The sequence below is a fragment of the Sphaerodactylus townsendi genome, linkage group LG08 (assembly GCF_021028975.2).
Source record: "Sphaerodactylus townsendi isolate TG3544 linkage group LG08, MPM_Stown_v2.3, whole genome shotgun sequence".
NCBI classification, from domain to species: domain Eukaryota; kingdom Metazoa; phylum Chordata; class Lepidosauria; order Squamata; family Sphaerodactylidae; genus Sphaerodactylus; species Sphaerodactylus townsendi.
Window position 1 is genome coordinate 105,467,092 of NC_059432.1, and position 19,760 is coordinate 105,486,851.

The window sequence follows — 19,760 nt, forward strand, 5'->3', positions numbered from 1 at the left end:
TAAGCTTGCTTTGCTTTTAAACGCCCGGGAAGTAATCGATAGGGGCAGCTTGCTAATTAAGCGCTAGATATAAACTGTAAAGAAGAAGAGCGTTAGATATAAACTGTAAAGGAGGAGGAGGAAGAAGAAGAAGAAGAAGAAGAGGAGGAGGAGGAGGAGGAGGAGGAGGAGGAGGAGGAGGAGGAGGAGGAGTTTGGATTTATATCCCCCCCTTTCTCTCCTGCAGGAGACTCAAAGGGGCTGACAATCTCCTTGCCCTTCCCCCTTCACAACAAACACCCTGTGAGGTAGGTGGGGCTGAGAGAGCTCCGTAGAGCTGTGACTAGCCCAAGGTCACCCAGCTGGCGTGTGTGGGAGTGCCCAGGCTGATCTGAATTCCCCAGATAAGCCTCCACAGCTCAAGTGGCAGAGCTGGGAATCAAACCCAGTTCCTCCAGATTAGATACACGAGCTCTTAACCTCCTACGCCACTGCTGCTCATCTGTGATGCATTTGAAGCCCTATTTTGAGAGCCTTTTTACTGAAGAAGCTGGGAACTGGAGGCCTCGTCAACAGTGGGCCATATAGTGGGATGCTGGGATTATTCCAGCCATTGCTCCAGAAGAGGGAAAGGAACAGGGTTGCCAATCTCCAGAAGAGACCTGGAGATCTCTTGGAATTACAACTGATTTCCCAATGGCAGATCAGAAGAAGATGGCTGCATGGGAGGGTGGAGTCTTTGGCATCATTCCCTGGTTAGGTTCCTACCATCCCCAAACACTGCCGTACTCAGGTTCTACCCCCAAATCTCTGGGGATTTCCCAATTCTGAACTGGTAAACCTAGGAAAGGGGCAACACATCCCCTTCCCATTTCCCCAGTGGGGATTCTCTTAGCAATTCCCCATGTGCACTACAAATTGCATTTCTGTCATGGAGCTAAGGGCCCTCCCTGTCAACAGGCAAATATTTCCCTAGATTAAAGTGGGCAGGGATGTGTTTGAGCAGGACTCAGAGAAACATACAACACACACAAACACAGACTTTTTTTAAAAAAAATCTTCAAACAACACCTCAAAACAGCAACCCTTAGCCTGAGAAGGTCTAAACATTCCCACGAAAATTTCAGTGCACAGCTTATCTCACGCCTCAGGGTCTCCGTTTAACAAGTCAGACCGCTTTATGAATCGGGAAATCTTTTTAGTGTGGCTGAGAAACAATTTAAAAACCATACACTCCCATATCGCCAGAGGAGTTACGCAAGAAAGGATGGGAAAGGCTACGAACACCAGGCCCGCAGAAACGAGACTCCGACTCTCCTCAGTTTCCTGAGGTAAATTTTGTCTGGCGCCTGGATCCAACCCTTGTTCCCCACCCCACTTCACCTCCAAACCCTAGTAAGGAAACACAACACCAAAAGGACCCTTAACAATAGAAGTATGCGGCTGAAAAACCGGATCTGTCAAAAAGCAAACTATGGAATCAACTGTAAATAAAGTGACAGGTGCAGATGCAGAGACAATCTGTGAAGCTTTAAGGCCCCTTCTGCACATACAGAATAATGCACTTTCAGTCCATTCCGCACAGTAAAATCCAGCTGCAAAGTGCACTGAAAGTCAATTAAAAGTGCATTATTCTGCATGTGTGGAAGGGGCCTAAGACTGAACCACTGAAGATTTGCACTAGAGGTGTCCAGTGATAGGGGTCAAGCTTTATATTCCCTGCGGTTCTAGGTCAATGTTGCATAATGCACAGGATCAGTGTGAGGTACTTGGTAAAATGATGGACTAAGGTCAAGGAGATCTGGATTCAAATCCCTCCGCCATTCACTTCCATGAAACTGAGTGGGGGAGTTGCTGACTTGCAACTTAACTGACCTCACAGAATTATGGCACATGTGACATGACGAAGAAACTCTTGAGTTTCTTGGAGAAAGAGGACTCTTGAGGCATTACAGCAACACCACAAGAGCTGGCTGGAAAGTGTATTGCAGCTTTCAGATCAATGGGGATTAGTTAATCTGAGGATTTATGGAAAATGTATGGACTTCATTAAATACTGTGTCCATTCGTGGTTTCACTTCTATATTTTTGTGTGTCCTTGAAGGTTGAGTTTGGGGTGGCCACAATTATGCCTGTTTTTCTAACATACAATGAATGCACTAGTGTTTAATTGGCACCCATAGGTTACATTTGAATTTTGGACTCCCTGAACCAACTTTGGATTCCCTGAACCAAACTTGGGGGGCAGCATAAGGACAGTCTCCTGATGATACGCTGAAATTTTGGTGCCGCTAGCCTAAAAACTGCGCCCCCTGCAGGCCAAAAATGGAAAACCACTAAAATACCCCAAAACGAACCCAGCATTTTGATGCCCCCCACAAGGTGATGCCCTGAGCAGCTGCCCACCTTGCCCAATGGGCATTACGCCAGTGTTGTGGTCATGTGCGCTGGGAAATCTCAGGCTGAACTGGGGACTTTCCACGTGCAAAGCCAAGACAAATCCCTGCAACACACCACTTGCCTTCAACGAATTTTTAAAGCTGTATGAGGGAGACTTCTCGTGCCCATCCGCATTTTCTTCTCGCTTCTTGCAAAACAGCAGGATTTTTGCATAGAGGAAGAGGTGCCTCTGCATCGGCTTGAACCTGGCCAAATCTTTGACCTTGTTGTGGCCCTTTTTGTGATCCGTCCACACGTTGAACGAGCCCTGGAGCAGCAATTTCCCGAGCTCGTGTACGTCACCCTAAAGGAACAGAAAGGAGAGAGAACATGAGTCAGCAATGTGATGCGGCAGCCAAGAAAGCCAATGCGATTCCAGGCTGGATCAATGGGATTTGCAATCTCAGCTCAAGGGGATCAAGATTGGTAGCCATAGATCAGTGATGGCGAACCTTTTTGAGACCGAGTGCCCAAATTGCAACCCAAAACCCACTTATTTATCTCAAAGTGCCAACCTGGCAATTTAATCTGAATGCTGAGGTTTTCATTTAGAAAAAAACGGTTGGCTTCCTCTTCCTCTGCCCCACCCGCTCGAGCAGGGGCAGCCACCCAGAGCACAGGCACCAGGCCCATCATGCTCAGTGGCCCAGGCCAGCCTAGATGTGTGTGTGGGGGTGGTGGTGATTTTCCGCCCCTCAAATGACAAACTCTGTGTGCGCATGCCCACAGAGAGGGCTCCGAGTGCCACCTCTGGCACCCGTGCCATAGGTTTGCCATCACTGCCATAGTTCGACTTCTCCTCCACAAATCTGTCCAAGCCCCTTTTAAAGCTATCCAGTTTAGTGGCCATTGCCACCTCCTGTGGCAGCATATTCCAAACACCAATCACACGTTGCGTGAAGAAGTGTTCAATATGGGATCAGCCTCAAGCATTCGTGGCAAGAGTTCGCCCAGTTGCTGCTTGAAGACAGCCAGTGAGGGAAAGCTCACCGCCTCCTTACTGCAAAAGAATTCCTGATATCCAGCCAGTTCACTTCTGCCTGTAATTTAAGTCCTGTCTTTTGCTGCTAACAGCTCCCTACTCTCTTCAGAGGCTCATTCCGCACATGCCGAATAATGCAGTTTCAAACTGCTTTCAGTGCTCTTTGGCTAGTTCCGCACATGCAGAATAATGCACTTTCAAACTGCTTTCAGTGCTCTTTGAAGCTGTGCGGAATAGCAAAATCCACTTGCAAACAGTTGTGAAAGTGGTTTGAAAACGCATTATTTTGCATGTGCGGAAGGGGCCTCAGTGACAGCCTTTCAAATACTTTAGGGAGCAATCGTGTCCCCCCTCAACCTCCTTTTTTCCCAGTCTGAACATTCTCAAGTCCCTCGGCGTTTCCCCAAAGGGCTTGGCCTCCTGGCCCCTGATTATCCCGTCCCTTTGCTCCACACCTGCTCCATCCTGTTCACTTCCTTTTTGAACTGAGGCCTCCAGAATTGCATACAGGTGCGGCCTGACCAATGAGGGGTACAGTGGGACAACGACATCTCGCAGTTTGGAAGTTGTGGCTCTGACAATAGACCCCACGACTGCATTACCTTTTTTTAATTGCTGCATCACACTGATGGTTCATATTTATCTTACAGTCCACCTGTACCCCAAGGTCATATTCACACATACCCAGAAGTATATCCCCTATCTAGTTTGTGCAACCTCTTTCACTAAGTAAAGAATTAGATAGTGTGTTCTAGGTTGCACCCACGTTAAGAAACACCCAAATCTCACTGCTTTCCTACAAGAACTGAGAAGGTGGTACTCCAACGTCTGCTGTTGGGGTGAGCCAGCCTCACCCAGCAGAGCTTCAGACAGAGCACGGGAATGCCTGCGCCATCTGCTGCCCTCTGGGCAGGTGAGCTCACCTGTCACAAGACCCCCATGACTCACGGTCATGGGATGCCCTGGACAAAGGGACAAAAGGTGCATGCCCCCAGGTATGGATTAGGCCCACACAGGAACGCTTCCTCTCGCACGTACCCAGTCCCTATGACTCATGTATCGCCCCGGATTCTCCCGCTCTCCCGCCTTTGAACCCGCCTCCCAAAAACCCTAATAAAAGGTGCCAGGGACCGCTAGCTCGGCAGATTAGCCGCAGATTAGCCTGCAACCTGCAGATTAGCCGCTGGCTTCTCTCCACCGGATCCTGATATCGCTGCGTCTCGTCTCTTCACTGCGTCGCCCATGACAACTTCATCTGCTTGGCCAAGGGTGGCACTATTGAACAAACTGCCTTTCTGAGATGTTGTCCGTTATTGCTGAAGAGCTTGTCATCGAAGAATCTCTAACAAGCTCGGAAGAAAGCTCTGGTTTGCATGAGACTTGCTTAAATGCATACCTCGTAGCCCGTAATTGCTATCTGATGCATTGAGTCGTTGGCCGACTTAATAATATCGAGCACCGTAGCCAGCGCTTCTTCCAGCTCGGCTGTGCCTTCCGAATTCTTGCTGCATTTCAACATCTCCTGTTTGTGAATCGATGCAAAAAAAAAAAGAAGACAGGCTGCGCGTGAGTAGATCTTTCAGACATTTTCTACTCTGCAAACTCATTTAACCACCGTAGCAAAAGAAATCTTCTGGATTCACGGAGGCAACCATTGGCGAAGTGGTAATCAATGAATTTACTTGATTTATACCAGGGGTCGGCAAGCTTTAGCACCCAAAGAGCCATTTGGCCCCGCCTCCTCAAGCCCTGGCCCCGCCCTCCCCAAGCCCTGCCTTCAGCCAAGCAGGCGAGATAGACAGCGGCGGCAACGCCAACAATGGCAATTTGCACTTGGGATGCTTTTACCCTAGTTTACCCAATGGCTATTTGCGCACAATAGTAAGTTAACCTCCCTCCCAGATTTTTTGTGAGGATAACCTAGAGGCAGAGCAGAATGGTATAAGATGCTTTGGTTCCCATTTGGAAACAAAGGGAGGGTATAAGTCAGGGGTCAGCAACCCCATGCGGCTCTTTCGTCCACAGTGGCGATGCCAACAACGGCAAGTTGTACTTGGGATGCGGCGAGTGCGCCTCCTTCCCCACCCCCTCCTTCCTTCCTCTGGCGTCCTTTCCTCTCCTTCCCAGGTGCCAGGAGTGGGCGGCACATCCCAAGGGATTTATACCCTCCCTTTGTTCCCAAATGGGAACCAAAGCATCTTATACCATTCTGCTCTGCCTCCAGGTTATCCTCACAAAAAATCTGGGAGGGAGGTTAACTTACTATAGTGCGCAAATAGCCATCGGGTAAACTAGTCCTACCTGCTAAGTGTGGGGGGAAAAACTCACAACAATTCTATACCGGATCGGAATTCACAACAAATGTGGCGTGCTACGATTCCAGTCACTCATCAGGCACAGGGGACGCGACCAGAACTGAACACAGTACTCCAAGTGTGGTCGCACCACAGCTTTATATAAGGGCATGACAATCCTTGCAGTTTTATTATCAACTCCTTTCCTAATGATCCCCAGCATAGAGTTTGCCTTTTTCACAGCTGCCATGCATTGAGTTGACATTCCCATGGAACTATCAACTAAGACGCCCAAATCCCTTTCCTGGTCTGTGACTGATAGCACTGACCCCTGTAGCGTGTATGTGAAGTTTGGAATTTTTTTGTGCTATCTTTTGCTTGGCGTTATTCCCAGATTGGTCTGGCCTTGCCTGGGAAAGTTTCGGAGGAGGCTGGACCAAAGTTCACTTGACGTCTGTCTGTACTTTTGATATTCAGTTCTCTCAAGGACTATGACAGATCTAGCCATATTAATAAAGATCTTTCTGCTTTCATGAAGATTCTATTGTATGGACTCAGTTTGTTACAATCACTTGACAAGACAATACAGACAAAACAGCTGTATATTTACCATGGTAAGTAAAATAAAAATACCACTTGACAAATTGTTGGGTTTTCCTCACCTTTAAATACATAAATATACACTGATATTTACCAGGAACAGTACTAAGTGAATTTTAACCCACTGGCTTTCAAAGGTAGCCTCACTACATTCTTTACTATTCTTCTTTTGGGAGAGGAGAAACCAAGACAAAAGGAAAGAGTGAGGGAAATATAAAGGGAGGAGAAGAAAGAAATCTACGGCCAAAAATAATTAATGTTGTGGCGTGAGATTTATGATGGGGCAAAGTTGTACCAATTATGAAGACCGCTGTTTAAACTCATCCCACAAAGAGACAGTCATAGCTCAGGAGAACATACTGCTCAGGTGTTCCTAGAGATCCCAACCTTATTATTATGTCCTCGGGTTTCACCATGTAGTCATCGGAAGGAACAGATGTTACCAAAGTACTCCTGTCTCTATTTGCCCTCGTCCTGGTGACGTTGGGGATAACTCCATCCATGATGAGCTACACACCTCTCAAGAAAATATACACCTCAGGTGTTGCCTCGAAGTCTCAGCTACACAACCCCTGGTTACCTTCGCAATGTTCTTAGTTTACATTGTGTATTCCTTTCGCAGAACTAGATGTTTCAAAATAAGTGCTGCTACTCTAAGATCTCTGTTTGCACTCTTCCTAATGACACTGGGCATAATGCAATAAACAACATCATGACACAGGTCTGGGCATTCCTTTGCCGCACCTCACATGAACAGTTTGCAGTCATAAATGCCCAGTGTGCTGATGACACATCACAGATTGTATTGATGGGCCTTTCCCCACTCTCTTCGATCCCCAGTATGCCGCGCGCTGCTCTCAGCGCGCGGCATCCCAGGCACGCGCCTGGGCGTCCCCACGACCTCGCGCTCTGCGCGGGGTCATCAAAAGGTGCCCTTAAGAAGAGCGCCTGGGATGCTGCACGCTGAGGGGGCGCGACAGCGGCAGCATCGGGGCGGCTGCACTGTCGCCGCCCCTGACGTGGGGAGTGCCGGGGGACCCCGCGCTAATTTCCTCAAGTAGCGCGGGGCTTAAGGTAAGTGGGGAAAGGCCCGATGTTGTCAGGAAACTGGGAGAATGAAATAGAGAAGGGGAAATGACATGCGTGGGTCTTGTTTTTAATTGAAGCATGTATGTCTCACCTTCCTCCAAGGATCTGTGTAGCTAACACAGCGCTGTTTAGTGGGAAAGTATAATACAATTCAGCCTCAGTTTGGACCTCAACAATTTCACACAGAGCCTTCTCAACCAAAGGCCCTTTGGAATGCAAAGCTTCGCACACACCTTCATAAAAATAAACAGCAATGGTATCCTCCAGATTTTCTCTGGGAAGCTGTTTCACAGCATTGGCCCAGTCATTTAAAAATAAAGCACGAACACATAGACACTCAGCTCTTTAGGAAGAAGAAGAAGAGTTTGGATTTATATCCCCCCCCCTTTCTTTCCTGTAGGAGACTCAAAGGGGCTTACAATCTCCTTACCCTTGCTCCTGCACAACAAACACCCTGTGAGGTGGGTGGGGCTGAGAGAGCTCCGAAAAGCTGTGACTAGCCCAAGAGCACCCAGCTGGCGTGTGTGGGAGTGCACAGGCTAATCCAAATTCCCCCGATAAGCCTCCACAGCTCAAGCAGCAGAGCGGGGAATCAAACCCGGCTCTCCAGATTAGAGTACACCTGCTCCACTGCGCCACTGCTGCTCCATAAGCGGCCAGTTGGTTCGTACAGGGATATTCATAATGAAGAAGAAAAAGAAGAATAAGAGTTGGATTTATATCCCCCCTTTCTCTCCTGCAGGAGACTCAAAGGGGCTTACAATCTCCTTGCCCTTCCCCCCTCACAACAAACACCCTGTGAGGTAGGGGGGGCTGAGAGAGCTCCGAGAAGCTGTGACTAGCCCAAGGTCACCCAGCTGGCGTGTGTGGGAGTGCACAGGCTAATCTGAATTCCCCAGATAAGCCTCCACAGCTCAGGCGGCAGAGCGGGGAATCAAACCAGGCTCTCCAGATTAGAGTACACCTGCTCCACTGCGCCACTGCTGCTCCATAAGCGGCCAGTTGGTTCATACAGGGGTATTCATAATGAAATGAAAAGCCTTAGGCTGCTGTGCCCTTGATACAGAATTCAATGGCAAGCTGCCCAGGGGAACATATGGGGTCAAATATCCCTGGGCTGTGGCCACTTAGTCATATGGGAGGCGTAAAATTGTTCCCCCACCCATCCCTCCTCCTCCCCCTCCCGGGTCCATACACTGACTTCAAGACCTCATGCAAAAAACATTGTTTGGTCATGGTGGAAGAGGGCTACCACTCATACGGGGCGGTGGGGAGGAGGGTGGCGGAAAACGCAGATTTTGCACTGCAAACCGCTTTACTTTTTTATAAAATCCTAATCAGCAGCACCTTAAAGACCGTTTTCCACAGTATAAGCTTCTGAGAATGGAAGTTGACTTTGTCAGATATTTTTGGTGAAGTGAAGTTTTGACCCAGAAAGTTTATACCCGGGGAAATTATGTTGGTTTTTTAAGGTGTTGACTTGAGTTTTGTCCTGCTACTGCCGAGTAACATGGTTACCCACCTGAAACTTCATTGGAATAGGCATCCTTAGCTCAGTGGTGGGATTCAAATAATTTAACAACTGGTTCTGGTGGTTGGATTCAAACGATATAACAACTGAGAGCAGAAGTGATGTAGGAGGTTAAGAGCTCGTGTATCTAATCTGGAGGGACCGGGGGCGTTTCCCCACTCACCCTGATCCCCCCTATGCTGCGCACTGCTCTCAGCATGCGACATCCCAGGCGCGCGCCCGGGCGTCCCCATCAAAAGGCGCCCTTTGCAAGAGCACCAGGGATGCCGCGCGCGGAGGGGGCGTGACAGCGGCAGCGTCAGGGCGCTGCGCTGTCGCCGCCCCTCTCGTAGGGAGTGCCGGGGGACCCAGCGCTACTCTCCTCAAGTAGCGCGGGGCTTAAGGTAAGTGGGGAAAGGCCCCGGGTTTGATTCCCCATTCTGCCACCTGAGGTGTGGAGGCTTATCTGGGGAATTCAGATTAGCCTGTACACTCCCATACACTGGGTGACCTTGGGCTAGTCACAGCTTCTCGGAGCTTTCTCAGCCCCTCCTACCTCACAGGGTGTTTGTTGTGAGGGGGGAAGGGCAAGGAGATTGTAAGCCCCTTTGAGTATCCTGCAGGAGAGAAAGGGGGATATAAATCCAAACTCCTCCTCCTCCTCCTCCTCCTCCTTCTTCTTCTTCTTTTTCTTCTTCTTCTTTTTCTTCTTCTTCAACAACCGGTTCTGCCAAAGTGGTGCGAACCTGCTGAATCCCACCACTGCCTTAGCTCCACAATAGTGTTTGACAGAACAGAAAGTCTAACCTCTACAGAAATCCATTTCTTCCGCAGGTGACAATTCCCTCAACACACATCATGGCCCCGCAACTCTGAATATTAAACAGTTGCCCGGGACTCAATGTGGAAAGCTGGGAGTGGGATCTAGCTGGACAATGCTTTCAAGTTATAGGTGGAATCAACTTCAAGGAAGGACGGGATGTCCTTTAAAGAGAATACAAAACAAGTCTGAAGAAGGCAATTTATTTCTGAAAACTCACGGGATGATGCTAATACAGGTAAGTCTGATGGTGACGGTCATGAGTGATCTCAGCCCTCTAATTAACATAGTAGATTTGTTTACTAGCAGTAACTGAGCCGGGGATTTTAATGATTCACATGGCGGGTGTAAAGGATTCAATGGTGTTGATGAGCGGGACAGCCGCCTGGCCTTGACTGCATTCCATAACCCGGGCGATGGGCCAGCATCTGCGGCGGAGACCTTATCTCTGCGAGAGAGATGAGAACTCCGTTCCCATGGGAATCCGGGAGGGGGGATGGGATGGACAGAGTTATAACCTGTGCTTCTGGCGGGAGACTTTATTCCTGCCACGTCGTGTACGTGAGCTTTCTAGGATGTCTGAATAAACGGTCTGTTACACCAAAAAAGCCTTTTATTTCTGCTTCTATGGAATTCCTTACATTGTGGCAGGAATCCTAGTTCATCTATCTTCCTAGTGCAGTGGACCTCTGGTGTCTCGGCATGGAGAGGTTGAATATTCCAGAATCTGTGGAAGGTGCGGTAGCCCCCAAAGAGGGCTCCGGGCTTTCCCTTATGGATTTGGAGGAACCGGTGGGAGAACGGGTCTCGCTGGTAACTCTTTCCCGTCCTCGTATCAACACGAGTCTTCCCTTACTTCGTTGGGACGAGGGACGAGAAGACGATCATGTGGATTTGCATGAGTCGTTTGGGGCGCTGTCTATGGATCGAGGCCTGTGGATCGGATATCTGCCCGTTTCCGCAGGGATTACAAACCTCAGATGCAACCTGTCACGGAAGAGACGGGTCTGACCACCTTTCATGCGGCAACACAGGGAGTCCATTGAACGATTCCTGGACTTTATTTTGGTGATGCTCCCAAGAATCCACCGTGGCATAGCACTGGGGCCCGTCCGAAGACCACCGTTGAAACCGGGACTATATCAGGGATTGGGAGGGGTATCCGTACCAGCTTCCGATCGGACCCCCCAGATCCCGGATCAGCAGCTGCACCTGAGGTGCCCCGTGGAGCCGCCGGTGGGCACGAGGTCCTACATTCTGATGAAGAGGAATCCGAAGAAAGCCTGCTCTTCCCATCCGGATCTATTCCCTCCCATCAAAAGAGAGCTGGGATGAGGAAGTGGGCCGACTGGGCAGATGCCCAAGAAGCATGGGCCCGCGGAACGCCAGCTATGGGAAGAGGAACGAGAGCAGCTGCAGCAAGAGCGTGAAAACCTGCAAAGAGACCGGAACAGCAGCGCAAAGAAATCCAACTCGAATTGGACCGTACAAAGACGCTGCAACGGCAATATGTGCAGAACCTATCAGTCCATGATAAAGTCCTGAACACCTAAACTGGACTTACAGCGTCAACGCCGAAGCGTTCAGGCCTTGGCGACGCAAAGTGAACTAACTGCAGCTGTTCAACGAGATCTAACTGGCCAAACTGGAACGAGAAAGCAGCTTTGCATGCGCATTCAGGATGCCTTTGACTCGCAAGGAGAGAGATTTAGCCGCCTTGGAGAGGGGAACTGAGAAGCAGCAGGACAAGATGCCCCAAGTTGGAGTCTACGCTGTCACTGGTACAGCCAACGCCAGAGGGGCGACGCTGCTGGGTCCTGCTATCACAAGCATCTGCCACCTTCCAAGGACCGGCTCCCACCGGAACACCAGCGGCACCGGCGTTGGTACCCCCACCTCCACCGATTCCGGCCCTCCCTGCGCCGCTGCCTCAACCTGCGCAACCGGCCACTAGCGGGCGCCATGGGCCGTGGAGAGAGGATATTACAGACCTCCAATACCTGCCCGTTTCGATGGGACCGCTTCCAAACTTCCTACTTCATCCTACAACTCGATGCCCACATGGAGGACTATGACGATTTGTACCGGGTCTGAACGTGAAAAAATCACGGGACATCGGGTTCCGTCTTAGATGGAAGCGGCAGCCGACTGGTTTGTGACTCTTTTGAATCTGCAAGATGAGGATACTTTCGCCGCGGTGCCGGCGTTCCTCCAAGCCTTAAGGGCTCGCTTCCAAGATCCGGTGCTGAAAATGAAGCCATCCGCATCCATCAAATCTATTCAGCAAGGCAACCGCTCGTTTGCAGAATTTGCCCGTGAATTTCGATGCGGCGGCTGCTTTCGACTCTCCTGAGTGGCCTGAGCGCATGAAATGTGAATACTTCTCAGATGCTGTCGACGGCAAACTGCGTGAAACGGTGTTTCTAATTCGGATCCCCCCGCACTATTGCTGATTGGATCAACTTGGGATCCCAAGTGGCGCCTCGTTTGGATTACGCTCGTGCCGGGGGCCGCCCACGCCCAAAACCCGCCGCTACGACCACCGCTGCGACTCCCAAGCCAAGCCCAGCAGCCTCTACCGAGACCACCTCCGGCTGTCGCCGTCTGGGATTGTGTCTTTACTGCGGAGGACTGGGTCATCTAGCCGCCAACTGCCCGAAAACAGAAGCCAACCGCCCGGCCGACAAGCACCCCATCTCCCATGCCACCACGCAAATCCGGGCCGCCCCAACCGGTCTCATCTAAGCCAGTTACCGAACGCGACCCAGAGTGAGGAAGCAGCTGTTTGCCTCTCTTCAGCCCCCCATGGATATGGGTTCGACTCAGATGGGGTGAGTGAAGGCAGCGCTCCCATTACGATTCAAGCGCTTCTGGCCAACCCCGCTAAGCATACCAGTATTATAGCCTCAGCCCTTGTAGATTCTGGGTGCTCCCATTGTTTAATGCGGCCCCAGGTGGCGGAGGAACTTGGACTAGACCGAATTCCCCTGGCTAAGCCCATACCGTTCACCCAAATGGACGGCAGTCCTCTCGGGGTCGAAGGACCGGCCCAGTTCAAAACGCAACCGGTCCTCCTCCGCTGCGCTGACCATTGGGAGAAAATTAGTTTTATTCTGGCGCCGGTGGCCAAACACTCCATAGTTCTGGGCATGCCGTGGTTGTTGTTGCATGAACAAAAATTCATTTGGAAAGAAAGGATCTTAGAATTCACTGACCCTCCCTGCGGAGAACACATGAATTGGGGAAAACTCACCTTCTCCTGACATACCCCGGCTTCATCCAGCGATGATCGCTCTAATGGCTCCCGATTCTACCGGCATTCCACCGGCTTACCAAGATTTAGCCAGAGTATTTCAGGAGCAAGAATGCGATCAATTGCCACCCCATAGAGACACTGACTGCAAAATCATATTACAGCCAGGGGAGCAACTGCCCAAAGGTAGAATCTACCGCATGAGTCCTAATGAGGAGAAGGAACTTCGTGCCTTCTTAGACAAGAACTCGCTCGCGGGTTCATACGGCGGGCTACCAAACACACACACACATGCTGCTCCTGTATTGTTTGTTAAAAAAAGGATGGGTCTTTAAGGCTCTGCACAGATTACCGAGGACTCCATGCGGTTTCCCTGTCCAATAAATACCCTTTGCCATTAATCAAGGACCTTTTAGATGCATTGGGCAAGGGACGCATTTTTACTAAGTTGGACTTAAGAGAAGCTTACTACAGGGTCAGGATTGCGGAAGGCTATGAACATTTGACTGCATTTAACACGAAATTTGGACAGTATGAATACTTAATAATGCCATTCGGGTTAAGTGGGGCCCCCGGAGCTTTTATGGCCCTTATCAACGAAGTTCTCCATGATTTATTATACAAGGGAGTAATTGGTGTACTTAGATGACGCTTTTAATTTATTCACAAACCATGGAAGAGCATGAAGCATTGGTTCGGGAAGTATTGAAACGCTTGCTCAACAACTCCCTCTTTGCCAAACTTTTCTAAATGTTGTTTCCACCAAACCTCTATCGACTATTTGGGTTACCGGATCTCTTCCGAGGGGCTAAAGATGGATCCTGCTAAGATTGACGCAGTCCTCCAATGGCCTGCCCCTACCAATCGAAAGGAACTCCAATCTTTCCTAGGGTTTGCTAATTTCTATCGTGGACTTTATACCCCAATTCGCTGAACTGACTCTCCCACTCACAGACCTCTTACGCACTAAGGGTAAAGATCCACAGGCTGCCAAGCCCGGGGCCCCCCTTTCCTGGTCTAAAGAATGTCAGACAGCCTTTCAGCTTTTAAAATCAGCTTTTACTACCGAACCTATCCTGAAACACCCTGACCCAGATCTTCCGTTTGTGGTTCACGTGGATGCCTCGGACAAAGCGCTTGGAGCAGCCCTGTTGCAGAGAAATAAAGATGATAGGCTGGTTCCGTGTGCTTATTTATCAAAGAAATTCTCCGGTGCTGAGCTCAACTGGACTGTAGGGATAAAGAGATCGCGGCCATCAAAGTAGCACTTTCCACTTGGCGCCACTGGCTGGAGGGGGCTAAACACCCCTTTCAAGTTTGGTCGGATCACAAGAACTTGGCCGCCCTCTCCACCCCCCTCAAGATGTCCGCAAAACAACTCCGTTGGGCCGATTTCTTTTCTCGTTTCTCTTTCACTGTCCATTTTTTCCCCGGAAAAACCAATAAACTGGCTGATGCGCTCTCGCACCTGCCCGAGGTGGAGCTGCCTTACGGGATATTCCGCGCACTGTTCTCTCCCCCTCCCAATTGGGGCTGGCTGTCACTCGATCTCAGACGCCCACTCCTCCTTCTCCACCCATTCCCAGCCTGGTCTCTCCTTTCCTACGAGAACTTCGAGGAGGCCCGAGGGCTGCTGCGAGCCATCAGCGGAGGAAGGTGACTCCCAATTGTGCCTGGAGAATGGTGTTTGGCGGCAGGGGGATTGTTGGTACGTGCCTCCCCCCCTCCGTAAGCAGGTTCTCGAGGCCTGTCATGATGCTCGCTCGGCTGGACATTTTGGCTTCCTAAAAACTCTGCATTTGGCCCGCCGTCAATTTTGGTGGCGCGCGATGCGCAAGGACATTGAGACATATATTAAAGGTTGCTCTGTTTGTGCGGAAGCCAAAACCGTTCCGGGAAAACCCCATGGTCTGTTGAAGCCTCTCCCGGTGGCCTCCCGCCCCCTGGGAAGTCATCTCCATGGATTTTATTACGGATTTGCCAGAAAGTCAAGGCAACACGGTCTTGTGTGTGGTTCTTGACTTATTTTCTAAACAAGCCCATTTCATCCCATGTGCTTCCCTCCCCTCCGCTCCTAAGTTAGCGCGTCTGTTCATTCAGCATATTTATCGTCTACACTCCGCCCCCGTTAAGGTGGGCTCCGACCGCGGGCCCTAATTCATTTCAAAGTTCTGGAAAGCTTTTCTGGGTTTGTTGGGGGCCGCCCCGGCAATTGCCGCCCTTACCACGCTCAAAGTGACGGTGAGTCAGAGAGAACGAACAGAACCCTGGAGCAGTATTTACGCTTGTTACACCAACTACCACCAAGACAATTGGTGCGAAGTTAATTCCGTTTGCAGAATACGCCTATAATAATGCGGTTCATAGCAGTACAAAACCCTTCGAAATTGTGTCTGGTCGATCCTTCCCTCCGTTGCCGCAACTACCTGCGGAAGCGTTGAATCCTCCGGAGTTTCAACAGTGGATTTCATCTCTGGCCGAGGGGTGGAAAATGGTCCAGACCGCCTTTTACAGCAGGCTAAAGACTCCCAAAAACTTCAAGCGGATAAGCACCGCTCGGATTTCCCTTTACGTGTGGGCGCCTGGGTGTATTTGTCTACCAAAAATCTCAGAGACGTGCATAAATTTTCAAAACTGGGCAAAAGATTCGTGGGACCTTTTCAGATTACTAAAGTGATTAATGATGTCACTGCCCGGTTGGACTTGCCTAATTCTCTAAGTAATATCCATCCTGTCTTCCATTCCAGTTTGCTCAAGGAGGCTCCCGTTTCCGATGCCTGGCACGACCCGACGGAGAGACCCCCACCGACTATAATTGATGGCCACAAGCATTACGAAATTGACGCCACCCTGGACTCTCGTTTTAATCGCAAACGCTTGCAATATTTAGTCTCTTGGGTGGGATATTCCTCTGGGTATAATCAATGGGTCTAACCCGAAAATATTGACGCCCTGCCCTCATTTCTGCTTTCCATCGCACCTTTCCGCACAAACCTGGGGGAGATCAGCCTTTTTTAAGGGAGGCCGAGTGTAAAGGATTTAATGGTGTTGATGAGCGGGACAGCCGCCTGGCCTTGACTGCATTCCATAACCCGGGCGATGGGCCAGCATCTGCGGCGGAGACCTTATCTCTGCGAGAGAGATGAGAACTCCGTTCCCATGGGAATCCAGGAGGGGGGATGGGATGGACAGAGTTATAACCTGTGCTTCTGGCGGGAGACTTTATTCCTGCCACGTCGTGTACGTGAGCTTTCTAGGATGTCTGAATAAACGGTCTGTTACACCAAAAAAACCTTTTATTTCTGCTTCTATGGAATTCCTTACAGCGGGAGCACTCCCATTTTGATTATTATTTTGCTTTTCAAAATGACATTTGGCTCTTGTTCATAGCTTCTGGTTCTGTCTTTCCCCTCAGCATATGTCTAGGAGAGCCAGCGTGACGTAGTGGACTCTAATCTGAGCAGGCGGACTCAAATTTAATCTGAGCAGGTGGACTCTAATCTGTAGAACTGGGTCTGATTTCCCACTCCTCCATCTGAGCAGCAGACTCTTATCTGGTGAACTGGATGTGTTTCCTCACTCCTACACATGAAGCCCACTGGGTGACCTTGGGCCTGTCACAGTTCTCTCAGAACTCCCTCAGCCCCACCTTCCTCACAAGGTGTCTGTTGTGGGGAGAAGACGGGAAAGGAGTTTGTCAACCACCTTGAGTCTCCTTACAGGAGAGAAAGGCGAGGTAGAAATCCAAACTGTTCTTCTTCTAACTGTTCTTCTTTTTCCTCTTCTAAGAGGGACTTTGGCTTAGTGACAGAGCACACCCTTTGCACATAGGAGTGTCTAAAGTTAATCTCTGGTAGCACCAATTAAAGGATCTCAATTGGCAGGTAAACACATGAAGCTGCCTTATACAGTATCAGGACACTGTTATTGCCTACTCCGGCTGGCAGCTGCTCTCCCAAGTCTTAGGAAGAGGTCTTTCCCATCACCTACCATCTGGCCCTTCTAAATGGAGATACCGAGGATTGAACCTGACATCTTCTGCATGCCAAGTAGATGTTTCAACCTAGAGCCACAGCCTCTCTGTAAATATACCTTGGTTGGTTGTTATCCTAGGATAGGGGTCTGCAACCTGCGGCTCTCCAGATGTTCATGGACTGCAATTCCCATCAGCCCCTGCCAGCATGGCCAATTGGCTATGCTGGCAGGGGCTGATGGGATTTGGCCATGCTGGCAGGGGCTGGTGGGATTTGGCCATGCTGGCAGGGGCTGATGGGATTTGTAGTCCACGGACATCTGGAGAGCTGATGGGATTTGTAGTCCTTGAACATCTGGAGAGCTGCAGGTTGCAGACCCCTGTCCTAGGATAATTATCCTGGCTATGAGACTACAGCCACAAAGACCAGAAATCCCACAACAATCATTTCTTTGAATTGTGCTTTTTTTTGAAAAAAACCCAAACACTTTGAGTTTCGAACCCTTGAGTGATTATTTAAGTGCAAGGAGAAGCTTCGTAGAGCCTTTAGGAAACGTGCAAGTGGGGAGCGAGGGAGAGAGACGCCCCCAAAAGATCACAAGCCAAAACTGCACCACTCGTGTTGCATCGTTCCCCCATGCTGCCCTGTCCCAGCACAGAACTCTCTCAGTCCATTCCCGCACACCTGGGCAAACAGGTGTGGAACTGGTCCGGCCTGCTTATGGCGCAACGACTACACCTGTCCTATCAGAGAATCTTTCTCGCCCAAGATCGAATCTCCCCTGTCGTTACTGGTATGTTTCAAACATTACGTTGAGAGGCAACCAGCAAAGTTCACTGTTCCTGTTCTGGGAAGACTGAAATGCAAAGTCAGTTCTAGACTCCCACTTTTTCAAGGCGTTATGTAGCGCTATGAAAGGTTGACAGGACATCGATCCAGAATGGTGCTCAGCTGCAAACCTCAAATTAGCTAGTGGAAAAGGGCAATCTCCATCCAGAAGCAAGCTCCTGCTTTTGAATGAACTTTAGTTATCAACACCTGTGAGGTGTTGTAAAGGACTGCCAGAGCTTTCTTGTCTCAAAGATATTTCTGCAGCAAGAAAAAGCTTTGCAGAGACAAATTAAGTCTGACTTGCCAATGGCTCCATTCCTGATTCTTCACATGCTTTTAAAGGGTGGTGGCGAACCTTTGGCACTCCAGATGTTATGGACTACAATTCCCATCAGCCCCTGCCAGCATGGTCAATTGGCCATGCTGGCAGGGGCTGATGGGAATTGTAGTCCATAACACCTGGAGTGCCAAAGGTTCGCCACCATAGAGCGTCTCTGTTTAAGTAGGGACTTGCTCATGTAATATGTATTCTTTTTCAGATTTTTGTAAGAACAATCTTATACGTGACTTATTGACCAACCTTGAAAGCAAGCAGAATTTCAGCCCTGCGTTAAGATTTGGTACTGTAATATGAGTGTGAACAGTGATACACGTATTTGTATTGTAGAGACCATGCACTCATGAGCCACAGATAGATTTGTGAAGCCACAAAACTTGCTTGGTAACTTCAGTTGCACGCCCTCTTTCTATTGTATATCTCAGCAGTGGCATAGGAGGTTAAGAGCGCATGTATCTAATCTGGAGGAACCGGGTTTGATTCCCCGCTCTGCCGCTTGAGCTGTGGAGGCTTATCTGGGGAATTCAGATTAGCCTGTACACTCCCACAGACGCCAGCTGGGTGACCTTGGGCTAGTCGCAGCTTCTCGGAGCTCTCTCAGCCCCACCTACCTCACAGGGTGTTTGTTGTGAGGGGGGAAGGGCAAGGAGATTGTAAGCCCCTTTGAGTCTCCTGCAGGAGAGAAAGGGGGGATATAAATCCAAACTCCTCCTCCTCCTCCTCTTCTTCTTCTTCTTCTTCTTCTTCTCCTCCTCCTCCTCCTCCTCCTCCTCTTCCTCCTCCTCCTCCTCCTCCTCCTCCTCAGAAGTCTCAGAAGCAGTGGCATAACAAACAGCAGGAGTGAGAGCGCTAGCGACCCAGGCGCCACTTGAGTAGGGCCCAATGGGGCTGTGTTTGATGAGCCACCCCCTCCCTCCCAAGCAACTGTACCCTGCACCTGAACTCTACATGGACTTTGGGGGTGGAGCAGGAAGTTCAGGTTGCCCTGGGCAACATTTTAGGCAGCTACGCCCCTGCTCAGAAGTCTTCAAGCTCATGCTTTTTCTCCTTCCTCATGTGCTTCTTGTAGACCGGAGACTTCCTGGTTTGTAACAAAGCACACAGGGTCTAAACTGGGCACTTGTGTGGTTTTGTGTGCAATTGTGTGTGTCTACAAACAAAGATTCTAAACTAGGATTAACCAGGATATTAAACAAAAGGAGCTTTGATTCTCGACAGCTCATGCCCTGGAAATCTTGTCGGTCTTCAAGGTGCTACCGGGTTCAAATCTTGCTGTTCTATAGCAGACCAAAATGGCTACCCATCTGAAACTACCAGGATAATTGAAAATCCTGGGAGGGGGGGGGCGGGGTGGAATTTGTTGAAGTGCTCAATTCAGACATTGCAACAAACTCTGCTTAATTCCAAACTAGAAAGTTGTTGTTGCAACACACAAGAAGGAAGTGTGTGAGCCTAAAAGATGTACTTGGATTCCTCTGTCAGCACATGGTCCCCTTTAGCTTGAAAAGAGATTTCTGGGCACCTTCAGACCCTGAACATGCAATTTTCAGGAAACAGATACATAGCATATCTAGTAAGAATTTCCACATTCAGAAATATCAACCTGTAACTATACAAGTTATCTGCCAGATAAGAGATTAAAGAAGTGGTGG

General features: G+C 49.7%; 1 protein-coding gene across 1 annotated transcript in view; it reads right to left on the reverse strand.

Annotated features, from left to right (window-relative positions):
* Positions 1-19,760, reverse strand: part of LOC125438502 (guanine nucleotide exchange factor DBS-like) — a 124,206-nt gene that overhangs the window by 52,051 nt on the left and 52,395 nt on the right. The window contains exons 10-11 of the mRNA XM_048506937.1: positions 4,797-4,922; positions 2,501-2,722 (exon numbers count right to left, since the gene is read on the reverse strand). Coding sequence (XP_048362894.1) covers positions 2,501-2,722; positions 4,797-4,922 — 348 coding nt within the window. The remainder of the gene's footprint in view (positions 1-2,500; positions 2,723-4,796; positions 4,923-19,760) is intronic.